Below are 12,788 nucleotides of genomic sequence, written 5' to 3'. Positions count from 1 at the left end.
CTCTGTACAATGCCACACTAAATTGAGACAACAGCCACAAAGAAGGGAACTGATGCTTATTATAATGCACTGGTGTCGCCACACAGCCTGCTGCAATGCAAATTTGTTCTAGCACCTCTTGAGGCTGAAAAGAAACTTCCTTCTATGTAACAAAATAAAACCTTCTCCCTGAAACACAGTAATCTACTGCTTTCAATAGCGGTATCTCCAGTGACATAACCAAGCTTGAATCAGAATCAGACCCAATTCAAGACAAAGTCTAATTTAAGATACATGCCAAAAAAAAAAATATCCCACAATGTCAATCTAAATCTTGAAGCACCTAAATCCAGTGCATTAGCATAAACATACTCTTACTGAGACCTCTCCCCCCTGACTGAAGAGAGGGGCATACCAGAGAAACAGGTTAGCCCACACTGGAGATAGTTTCTTGAGGTTGGAGCACTCAAATGGTTCCACGGTATTGATCCTGAAGCAGAATAACGTTCTCCGTTAGCAGACACTTACAGAAAAACTTTGCGTGGCCTGCTGAGTCTCATGACAACGTTGTGTACCTTGGGGTCATGAGGCAGCATGACAGTTGACTTTCCATAAAGCACACTGAAGTAAATGCATGGCACTTGCAAGATCATAGAATTCTAGAATAGCTTGGGTTGGAAGGGATCTTTTAAGGTCATTGAGTCCAACCAACCCCTCAGCAGCAACATCTTTAACAAGATCATTTTGCTCAGTACCCTGTCCAGCCTGACCTTGAATGTTTCCAGTGATGAGGCATCTACAACCTCTCTGGACAACCTGTGCCAGTGTCTCACCACCCTCAGCATAAAAAAAAGTCTTCCTTAGGTCCAATCTAAATCGATCCTATTTCAGTTTAAAACCATTACCCTTTGTCCTGTCACAACAGGCCCTACTAAAACGTTTGTCTCCATCTTTGCCCCCTTTAAATATTGAAAGGCTGCAATTAGGCCTCTCCTCGGAGCCTTCTCTTCTCCAGGCTGAACAATCCCAAGTCTCTCAGCCTGTCCTCATAGGGGAGGTCCTCCAGCCCACTGATCATTCTCGTGGCCTCCTCTGGACCTGCTCCAACTGGCCCGTGTCTTTCTTGTGCTGAGGACTCCAGAGCTGGACGCAGTACTGCAGGTGGGGGTCTCACCAGAGCAGAGGGGCAGAATCACCTTCCTTCACCTGCTGACCACGCTTCTTTTAATGCAGTCCAGGACATGGTTGGCTTTCTGAGCTGGGAACACACACTGCTGGCTCACATCCGGCTTCTCATCCACCAGTACCCCCAAGTTTTTCTCTGCAGGGCTACTCTCGATCCCTTCACTCCCCAGCCTGTATGGATACTAGGGGTTGCCCTGATCCAGGTGCAGGACCTCGCACTTGGAATCCTAGCACTTCCAAATTCCCAGAGGGTTGTTCTGAGCTAACACATGCTCCACTGTTGCACTAGGCTACATATAAAGTAGAAACCTTGAGGTGAAACAGCACAAATTGTTAAATACCGTACCTATAAATTTCTGCTGACGTCTATAACCCTGCAGTTGTTTAGGCTGACTTTTAGCCATACATCAGCACTCTAGAGTAATACAGCAATTTACCTAACCTCCACACAAGCATGTTTCATTGTCCAGGCCACAACACCATCCCAGTCCACACTAGACCATCCAGGGTCATTTTACCAAGGAGACAGACGGCATCATTAAAATAATTTCTTTTTCCATGTGGCAAGTATTGTCGCTAATGCAAACATGGGCCAAAAAAGAAGTAATTCCAGATTAATTATTAACACAAATAAAGCTGTCATTAGACAAACCACTGGCTTAGCAGTTGTACTCGAATCTCCTATTCTAAACGCAACTGGTTTGATTCTCACCCTGTCTTTCCTGTTTGCAGCTGAGTCAATGCCACGATTTGTGCACTGTATGACTGACCCATTCTGCTGGGCTTCAAAGAATGTTTAAGTTAGATTCTTGCATGGCGACTGTTATCACCTGTTGTCCAACTACCTCACCAGTAAAGGACTTTTATCCTCAACCACAAAGATGTGAAACAGCATTCCCAATTTCACAAAAGGAGACAGAAACCTACCGACATTCAAGAAATCTGTTGATTAGCAGGGTCCACGCGAGGTCTCTCGTTCTAGCTGAGCAACCTAACCACTGGATCATTCCTTCTGCCTGGTCTGCCTTGGCTGCAAAACAGCACAGACAAGAGCGTACAGAAGAGATACAGATAAGAAAGTCTAAACTTCAGGAGTTTTCTCTGGTTATCCACTGATGAGCTAATAATTTACATTACATTGCCAACAGTATGCCCATCAGAGAGTTTATATCCAAGGAACTGATAACCTAAACTATGCCTCCTGTAGCCTGAGAGCTTTTACAAAGCTCCCATATAATGTTCTTCTCTGAAGCGAAGGTTTAGAGATCTTCACTTTCTCTTCTTTTGCCAGGAAAATGTTTCAAAACAACCTTGTTAAAGACATCAAAGAAGGAATACAACCAACAAATTTCAACATTTGACTATGACGAAAACTGCCATTCTTGTTGATGAAATCAGAACACACTTTCTGAAATGTAATGACCACACTAAAGGATCATGGGGCACTGATCAATGGCATTGCAGAAAGCATTTAAACAAAAAAGGTGATTTCATTCAATTAACATCATCTCTAATGACACAGCTTTCCAAGACACTGAAATGTATTCTTCCAAAGGGGAAAAGTGACAGAATTTGACTTTGACCCATGAGCTATATTAACTGAAGACGAAGACACTGTATGCTTCACATACATACTGTAGTGGAGATTATAGAGCTTCTTTTCATCAAAAACTGCCATGCATCACTGTCACAGTACTGTCTAGAGTTGAAGAGCAGTACACAGGTTTATGGATAATCCATGTCACGATACTTACACCTGTACATGTTCCGTCATGTGTATTTCTGACATAGAAAGCTACTGAAAAGAAAAATGTAAGTTTGAATTTTTCTAACAAGTGTCACATAGGAGGTGTGAGAAGTTTTATAATGTATAATAATTAACTATAATTAGAAAACCAGCTTTTCAAATATTACTAAACCATTACTTTGTAACACATGCCAAAACTGCCTTCTCTTTAGACTCTTATTACTAAAATACATACACTGAACTAGGAAAAATATGTACCACGTATGCTTCCATCCCCTCCAGTGCTTAACTGAAACACTGAGTTGTACGGTTGTCCATGTAATAATTTAACGTATGTCAGCCAAACATATCTGTATCTTTATTTCAATTAAATTAAAAACAATCTGCAATTATATTTATGCAATGTTCACTATATACACATGATTTATGCAACTGCAAGGCAATTCTATGGATGCTGATTAATCTATTGTTAGTAAAACATGACAACAGCTATGGAAGTTGACCAGTGAGTGCTCCTTTTCACAAGTCACTGTTTTCATGGCATGACTGAAAAAGAATAGCTACTAGCCATGGAATGGATTATCAGTAAATCTTAGAAAGAACGTGACATAACCTATCAGAGATTAACAGTCTTCTAAATATAGTAGTTTATTTACTTCGGATGATAGTGCTGCTTTTAAGAAAAAATTCGCTGTCATCTTAATGATGTAGGACTCTCATCTGCTCTATCCAAAGAAAGCAATAATTAGACATTATGCTTTCTGGCAAAAATTTATTTTTGAACTGGCACCATAATATTTCAGAAAATAATAATAAAGTACCTCTTTGGTGAAGCCTAGGTACCCCCTACTACTCATTGTAACAACTTGTAAACAGGACCACAATACAGTGCTTTGCCTTAAATCTAGCTTGGGTAGGTACCACAGATCTTCCTCACAGTCCCTCTCATAATTTTAGGAAGGTATTTTAAAGCAGGGAGTAAAGCAAAGGAAGATTAAGAAGGATAAAAAGTTCCCTTGTTTGAGATTTAAAAAAAGTGCATAATGTTTTCATTCCAAATACTTTGCCACTGTATGGAACTGATGGATACAAGACTGTTTTCCTTCCTGTACTGGACACTATTGATCATTACACAAACACGGTCTCTGCTCATTGGCCTAAGAAGTCCCTCAAGTCTGTTTTCTGGTACAATCAGTTGTCCAATTACTTTAGAACAATGTCCTGCATACTAAAACAAGAACAGCAAGTGAACTGGTTTTTCCATGAGAATGTCTATTTTGCAATTCCATTTCTGTACACTGCATTTCCAATATACTGGAGAGTTTTTAGTGTTTGGCATACACATCCCAACTCCTTGGCACCACCAGATTCAGTGCATCCATTGCCAGCAACAGACGTAGCACCAGGAAAATGTGACTCCCAGCGCAAGGGATAGTTCAGGAAGAATGGGCATTCTCCAGCAACGGTGGTCCATCTCGATGCATCGATGGGTGTGTGTGCTCCCTTTTGTAAGTTTTTGGAGGAAGCTTTGGGATATGTTGAGAAGTGCTTTGTCGTGGAGGAACAGGTGGTCCAGCAACAGAATGGAGGTCCACATCTTGTGGTATCAAAGGTGGTGATGGAAGATGCCTCCGTGCTACATGTGGAGAAGGTGTCTGAGGGGGAGGGGGAGTAAATGGAGACGGACTGTTTGGGAAAAAGGTGTTACCAAGTTCGCTTTTTCTCCCCAATGGTGGAGGTTGGAGGTGTAGCGGTGAGCTAGAGAAAACATCTGGAGTTCGCACAGGTTCTCGTGGTGGTAACACAGGAGGGCTTTCAGGGGGGTCAGAGATGCAGGTCCGGTCAGGCACTGAGTACCTTGGTGAATACACTTTAGAGGTTGGTTGCCTAGGAGGGATTGCTGGTGGGCTGTCCAGGTGCGCAGAAGTAATCTGAGGTACACAAACATTTCATTCAATCAAATTTTAGAGTGGCAGTAAAGAGGATCCTGCTGTGAAATGGAAGCAGAGCTCCTGCCCTGCAGATTGCTCTTATCCAGTTAAAATGGAGGCACAGCAAGCAGGTGCAGACTGAAGATGGGGACTAAGGAAGCAAAAGGGAGTGGCGGTGCCTGAAAAACATGTTTCTCAGAGTGATGCAGACAGAAAAGACAGAGACTGGATGTGGGGGAGAGTAGGGGCATATCAACACATGAGTTAACAGCCAAGGATGGAAGGAATGAAGATGCACAGAAAGGGACAAAGGCAAAGCAAAGAATGGTCAAAGCAACAATTTCCATGCTAGTTCCAGGTCTGCTTGCTGGGTAGGTCTGGATATCTTCCACCACCTCCCCAGTAACAAGCACTTGGGGTGGGTAATAACACCAGCTATTTCTCCAAGAAAATGAGGAAAAGCGAGAGGCAGATAATGTTGAACAGGGGAAAAAAATAAACCATGCTCAGAAGATGGAATTAAGTAGTCACAATTACTGAAGTTAACAGTTCCCCAGCTGCAGACCACAGGGACCGGGTAATTGGTCTCCAACACCCTATCACATGTACAATGACATTTTAGTAGGAACGTGATGTGTTAAACTCTGCTGGCTAACAGCATAGTCACCTGTAGTTTGGAACAACTTGCTGAAGAGCCATATATAAGCCTTCTTCAAAGCAAATCCCACCCAATTCTCTGAAGTCACAAACCAGCTCCCACTGAAATCGAGAGAGATTTGACACTGTCTGCAACAGAGGCTGGATCAGATCCCAAATGCCAGACAAATGCAAAAGGAAAATGGAGCAATGGCTCAAGTAGGCAGGCAGACAGGACAGGTAATCAAGAAAGAAAAGAAAGCATTGAGCACCAGGGTCAAATTTTCTAATGAACCTTTTCAGAGGACTGAAGCGTGTACATCGCTTTCCATCATTACTATTTTTCAGTTCTTTGCTCATACACCCCAAAATGATACTCTGGGACAATTACTGCAGATGGAAACACCTGCCAGAAGCCTCAAGCTCTCACAGTCAATGTGAGGGCCTGAGCATAGTGGATCAGTAGACAAGAGACATTTCTAACGCTAGATTTATGTGCCATCTGATAATTTTAATTCATTAGGGATCAGGACATAATGAGGCAGAGCTGTGAAGGCTTGCAATACATGTCTGCTTACTCTTTCACATACAGTTCTTCAAAAATACGTCTACTATCTTTAAGAGTTACTTTTCTATCATATCCTTCCCTCCCAGATAAGATGCCCTTTTTTCTCCTTACTTACTTTTGAGGGGGAGGATTCAGCTGGGGCAGACTCTGGTCGTCTTCGTGGAGGAACTGGAGGAGGGACATGAGCTTCATCTGAATTTTTGGTAAAGTTTATGGATGACACAGAAGCAGATCCTAGCAGACATAAAAAAATAAGCAGCATGAGTCAAGGTGTTAAAGAAAGACAACAAAACAACCCTCTAACTTGCAGCTTCCACACAAACTGCTTTGCTGAGCCACAATCATCTCTGTGGCCATCAGTTCCTGAACATTAAGTAATCCTCAAGACTAAAACCACACCAGAAAGTTGTTCTAGCATCACAAGAGCACTAAACCAATCTCCTGAACCTGCAGTCGATGGGACAACCCAGCAATGAAGAAATATCTTCTTCTGAAGAGGTACTCCAGAGACCTGGCTTAGACACTCAGCAATGTCACTGCTTTGCTAAGCAGCTTCTGCTTTTAGCAGGGCATTTCACCTCCTTGTGGCAACCAGCTGAATGTAGGACTAACCTTGTACTTCCTTTGAAAGCCCTCATCTATGAAAGGAGGCTATGTCCATTAGAAATCACTGAAAGCACACCATAAAGTATAAGCTCTTTAGTACGCTGGTGAGGACAAAAGAAAAATAGGTGTGAATGGGTCCTGATGGATTTAAAGCAAGGAAATACCAATGTTAAGTTCTGCAGGAAAACCATCCATGTGCACTGAAACCAATTTGGAATGGCAGACAGCAGAATAAGGCACCCACAAAATATTAATTTTTATTCTCATTGTTCACCATCAAACAGATACTCACTGAATACTTTCACCACATATATGATGGCAAATCGTACAAATGTTTGGGACATATACGGGCACTAGATATAGCTCTGTCTTCTGTTTTAACAGTTTCTACAAAGACATGTAGCATACCTAATTCTGTTCAGTTTGTCCCTTTAGAATAAAAACTTACTTAAAAAAAAGGAATAAAACACAACGAAAGTTTTTGCTGCTGCCAAGAGACAAGAGCAATGATTTCTACAGTCAGTTTAGAAGACGAAACATGATTTCACCTGTTTAACACCACAAAATCTAATACGCACGTTCTTGGTAGAGTATCTATTAGCACCTACTTGCATGAAAAGGACTTGAGGGATCTGAGTCGAACACACTGCAGGCATCTGTAGTACTTGAAGTAGCAGAAGCAGGGGGAGGGGTCAAAGGTGTTCGGGGAGAGTTTGGTGCAGATGCTGTAGTTTCAGTCTCACTCTCTGGGATGCGGCTGTAACTTATTTTCCTTGGCTCCTGTTGTAGGGGTGTGGGATGTCTCATGGTACCTGGCCTTGGATTAGAGGGACGAACACCTGGGGACTTGAGAGGATAGCTGTATTTTTTGGGCTGAAATGACAAAAAAGATAATGTCAAATGGAATCAAAAGGCCACAAGATCACCTAAATGTAGCTTTGTATTTATGAAGTTAAGAGATCTAAAATTATTTCTGCTGTCTAAGACAAATGTAAGCATTTTTTGGAAAAAAAAAAAAATTGAATACTAACAAATCTTGGTGGAGGCTTGACATTTCGTGGCTCTATCTCTAGTGACTTGTTGAACAGATAATCTGTAAATTCTGTCTCCATGCTGTTTCCCATTGGATTCAGGTTTTCAAAAAATTTCTGAAATACAAGAAGGTAGAAAGCTTGTCAGCTAAGCTACTTCTTAGTAGCTTAGTATTGCTTGTTTCTACTGCACAAATGATCACAACTGTTCAGAGAAGAGAGACAATGCTGGAGTCAGAAGCAATGATAGATTTTTAATTTATTCAGTCTGTTTGTTGCTAGCCCTTTGCTCAGCATTGCTACTGCTACACTTGGCTTGAAAACCAACTGTGCAAGCACCCTAAATACTTTCTGCAGTGCAAAAGTCAGACCAGGTTAGCTTAAACACCTTCAGAAGAAGCTGTATGTAGACCATCTTTACACTGATGGAGGGAAGACTGCTCTCACAATGCATTCTGTCAAACCTTGAGGAGAATAAATAACAGAAGAAAATCCTGCAGAATCTCTTCAGACAACCTGTCCTATAACTCTGTGAAAGTATATAGCTCAAACAATATTAAATAAAAAAAAAACCAACACAAACCCAAAAAGAAAAGGAAGAAAAGAAAGCAAACAGAGAGAGAACTGCTTAGAGACCAAGGAGATCAAATGCCAGGAGAAAGACAAATGTGAGCGTCACCACCCACAACACATGATGTAAATGCAGTGCTATCAGGAAACATATAGACAGTGGAACAGAGGAGGAAAAAGACAACTGGGCTCACTGGACAAATAAATGCAACTGAGTGAAGGACAGTGAAAATCTGGTAGCTTCTGCTCCTGTTTAACACTGATCAGTAAGACAATCTATCTACCAACATCCCAAAAGCTGGAGAAAAAAAAGAAAACAACAACTCAAAACCTACCAAACTGCAAGCATTGAGCTTTTTTGCCTTTTCTTACTGTCAGACCTGAGACAGATTTTATGCCAAGTCTTCTGTCTGTCTCTGATTCGGTCTGATTCACAGGAATAATGCCACTTACCCTGATGTCAAATTCCACTCTTAAACAATATGGTTGATTCTGGTACTGCTGTATCTCTCCTGTTATTTCAGCTACCTTTCTTCTCTTGCTGAAGTTTATAAGCTCTTTTCCATGTCGCTTTAGAAATTCAGGGTTGCCTTCTTCTGTTTTCAAAATGTTAGTTAAGTAAATTCCTAAAGAGCACACAGAAGAGGTTCTCAACATATAGTACAAAACAAGGAGGAAGTCACATGTCTGGGATACAAAGAATTCTTGAAGAATTTAATTTGTGCGCTCTGATCGCTTAAAAAGATTCTGTTAAGGTTGATAAGAGAATCACACCTAATTTTAAAATATGGGCAAAATTTTAAATATTTTAACATGCCTTTTCCAGAAAGCTGCCTTTTTTGCATCCAAATCTCAGAGTCTATGCATCTTGCTATTGTTTAGGAAGTTCACACAACTGAACACTACTAGTATTTTGCAAGACAAGAGTAGACTGAACTCAAGTGCTTTCTCTCAACTGTTCTGCCTCAATTCAGTTCTACACCATTAGAGACATCAGCTAAGCTAAAAAAAAATATTTTCACATTTTATTCTTCTGTTCTACTCTCCACTCCTGGCTTTATAATCGCATTTGAAGATTAGAAAGAAAAGACTGCTCCCAAGTCCAAAGACAAAATATCTGGAACTGTCATTAGGACTCTTTGAAGTATAACTTGAGAGAAATAATTGAAGCTATTAACATGTGATCCTGCTAACTTCTGCTCATCTTTGAAGCAGGACAGAAGGTTTCTTAGTCGATCTTATCTTTCTTTGCAGAGCTCTGGAGTATATCTTTCCCCAATATGTAAAAGGCCAAAAAAGCCATCAAGTATATTTTCTTTCAGTTTTGGCCTGAAGCTTACACTGTACAAATGCAATGTCCAGATTTGGAACTGATCTGCAGCAAACATCCAAGAAAGAATAGGAATGCTTAATGTCACAGTTTGCTAGATGTCAGAAATTCCAAGCAATGTACTTGAAAGAAGAACTGTAAAATGTGATGATAAAGAAGAGGCTTCCTTCCCAAACTGTGTTTTTATAGAACAAGACTTTTTTAATACAAACAAAACTCTAGTTACAAGAAACTATACTAATTAAAACTCTAGCTATAATTCTTTGAACTCTTGATAGGGAAGTGGTTCCTTCTTTTGCCATTAGTCAATGACAACAATATTTCTAATGTGACTGTCTTCCATTTAAGGTATTTATGGTAACAACACAGTTCAAACCACGTTCAAAGTAAAAATGAGTAAATATATAAATAAGATATGGGAGATACAATTATTTTTACTGTAAATAGCAACTGCAGTTCATAGTCACTTTAATTTTTTATTCACGTATCTGCACTTAATGTATGGGCACCTTAAATTCAAACCCAACTGTCCAGTTAAAACCAACTTGTCACTATTGTTCATACTCTGTTTAGTGTTCTAACTCAATACTTCCCAAATGTTTATGCGTGATACAGCTCATTTAAAACACACATACTTACCAAAAAAAGGCACACAAGGAGGATTAATGGACCTGAGTTTTGCCAAGTATTTCTTATAATGATCCTCACTCAGCTCATAAGCTTCTTCTAAAATCTTCTTTTGGCGACTTGGAATTTGCTAAAAAAGAGAGATGAAACGGGTTGTTTGTTGCCCAGCAACAATACTGAGAGTAATGGTGTCCCAGTGACATTTAAGCCAGTGACCAGTGCCTCACCATCTCAGGATCTTGCTACCTTTTTCTGCCTTTAAGTGGGGACTGATTTCTTGCTTCTGAAACCAAGTAAAAACCCTCCTCTCTCTACTACACCCCAATTGATTCATTTTGGGATAGATTTACCTTCCTTGTTCCTTCTTTGAAGGAGATGCTTACTGAAAAGACATGTTTTTTGGGTAGCTTAACGTGCACTGCATTACACTTCCATACTAAAAATGGAAAACATTTCACTGTACCTCAAATGTGTGATCCAGCCTATACACTGCTGCGGAGTTCATAGCACTGACAATCTCAAGGACACCATTGAAGTTGTTTAGCTCTTGAAAAACTTGCAGGATCTCAATTATCCGGCTCACTACAATTACTCTTTCCTCTAGGTTTTCTGTTTCTACAATGCATCTAAATACACAAGGACATTTGATTTTGTATTAAACTGTTGATGAGTTTTCCAAAATCAAATACTAAGTTGTAACAAACAAATATGGAAAGTTTATCAAATTACTTGACCCAGTTCTGAAAATGTTTAAAGAATAAACGTTTTAAAATATTCTGAGAATAAAAAGATGAGATCATTATGGTAAAATTCTCACAGGGACCAGTTGTAGTACCTAAACACAACTTAAACCTGGAATTCTCCCAGAACAGAATTTTTCACAGTATACTTCTGAATGGACTGCGAATGTCCAGAAATGGAGTAGGTGCAGATTCAGGAAAATCACTTACTTTTCAAACCACAGAGTGAGGTTAGTTGTATGCCTTATCATTTTGAGAAGGTTGGGAGAATTAATTTCTTTATCTTCCTTTGTCCACACACTTCCGACTAGTTCAGATGGCTGCACAGCTCTAGAAAAGTAGATGCATGTATCAAAAAATGTAATTAAAAGCAGGAAAGAAGATATTGTTTTCCCAAAACCTCTTAATTTCCAGTGAATTTAAAATTAATATTTGGAAATAAATTCAGAACATATCACCTCTATAATGTCAGGCTCCCCACATCACTAAGAGACTAGTATTTCTACTTTTCTTTCTTAGTGTGTAAATATTTCTTGATTTATGTGACCATTAACCACCTCTGTTCATCTAAATGAAGTCTACATCTCATTCACCATAATAAAATGTGAGCTTCCAATGCCTGAACAACCTCTCATGGACAGCTGGTGAGATCTGACAGGGTCCATAATTTGCGTCACAAACTAGGATATGAAGAAAACTGATTTAATTAGTGTTCGTACTTCTCAAAGGCTGATATACTCAAAAAATATCAAGAGAAACCTGTAACACAATGCAATTAACAGTATTAACATGTACTGCATGCTAACTTGGGGAGGATAAGACAAATACTGGTTTTTAGAATTTTTTTTCTGAAAAAATAGCAATTAATATACAGCATTGGTAAAGTCCCTTGACCTACCGTGGGGCTTCACAGCAGGGGCCCGCAGAAACAATTTCATGCTGGAGAATATTTTGGTTTGTGTCATGTGTTTTTCAATGGAGGAAAGTTACCTGTAAAAATCTGACTCAAGTAAAGTGAGCTGTCGAGCAATCTCTATTGGATGCAAAGTGAGCAAGTCAAAAGTCTCTGTGTGTCCTGGTTTGCTAATGTGCCATTCAATTGCCGGAGGTGGGCTCTCAAAAGTAATGTTGTGACTTGGTCCAATGGCTTGTGCCTGCTTTTTCCGGTTGATTATCTTTGTGATTGATTCAACCCACTTTTTCATCGCTTTGCCTGGAACACAGAGAGAAAACTACTATTTACAGAACCACAGAATGGTTTGGGTTGGAAGGAACCTTAAAGACCACCCAGTTCCACCCCCTGCCATGGGCAGGGACACCTCCCACTAGCCCAGGTTGCTCAAAGCCTCATCCAGCCTGGCCTTGAACCCCTCCAGGGATGGGGCATCCACAGCTTCGCTGAGCAACCTGGGCCACTGCCTCACCTCCCGCACAGGAAAACATTTCTTCCCAATATCTAATCATAATCTGCCCTCTTCCAGCTTAAAGCCATTACCCCTCGTCCTATCATTCCACTCCCCAATCCAGAGCCCCCCCCATCTCTCCTGTAGCCCCCTCTCAGCACTGGAAGGCTGCTACAAGGTCCAGCCAGAGCCTTCTCTTCTCCAGGATGAACACCCCCAACTCTTTCAGCCTGTCCTCCTCCAGGAGGTGCTCCAACCCTCTGACCATCTTTGTGGCCTCCTCTGGACTCGCTCCATCAGGTCCATGTCCTTCCTGTGCTGAGGACTCCAGAGCTGGACACAGTACTCCGGTCTCACAAGAGCAGAGCAGAGGCGGAGAATCCCCTCCCTCTACCTGCTGGTCACCCTTCTTTTGATGCCCCCAGGACACGGTTG

At 40.8% G+C, this 12,788-nt stretch overlaps 1 protein-coding gene across 1 annotated transcript; it reads right to left on the bottom strand.

Annotated features, from left to right (window-relative positions):
- Nucleotides 1-3,861: 3,861 nt before the first annotated feature.
- Nucleotides 3,862-12,163, bottom strand: LOC104468659 (son of sevenless homolog 1-like; the record flags this gene model as incomplete). The annotated part of the gene is made up of 9 exons (XM_010082877.1): nt 3,862-4,842; nt 6,162-6,280; nt 7,261-7,525; nt 7,684-7,800; nt 8,707-8,879; nt 10,223-10,340; nt 10,674-10,836; nt 11,161-11,280; nt 11,941-12,163. Coding segments are annotated over 9 exons (1,793 nt in total), but the record flags the coding sequence as incomplete, so codon positions are not given.
- Nucleotides 12,164-12,788: the final 625 nt, after the last annotated feature.

Source organism: Pterocles gutturalis, unplaced genomic scaffold (genome assembly GCF_000699245.1).
Source record: "Pterocles gutturalis isolate BGI_N339 unplaced genomic scaffold, ASM69924v1 scaffold6675, whole genome shotgun sequence".
In the NCBI taxonomy this organism is placed as follows: domain Eukaryota; kingdom Metazoa; phylum Chordata; class Aves; order Pterocliformes; family Pteroclidae; genus Pterocles; species Pterocles gutturalis.
The sequence above is the reverse complement of the archived record's forward strand: the minus strand, read 5'-3'. Positions and strand labels throughout refer to the sequence as shown.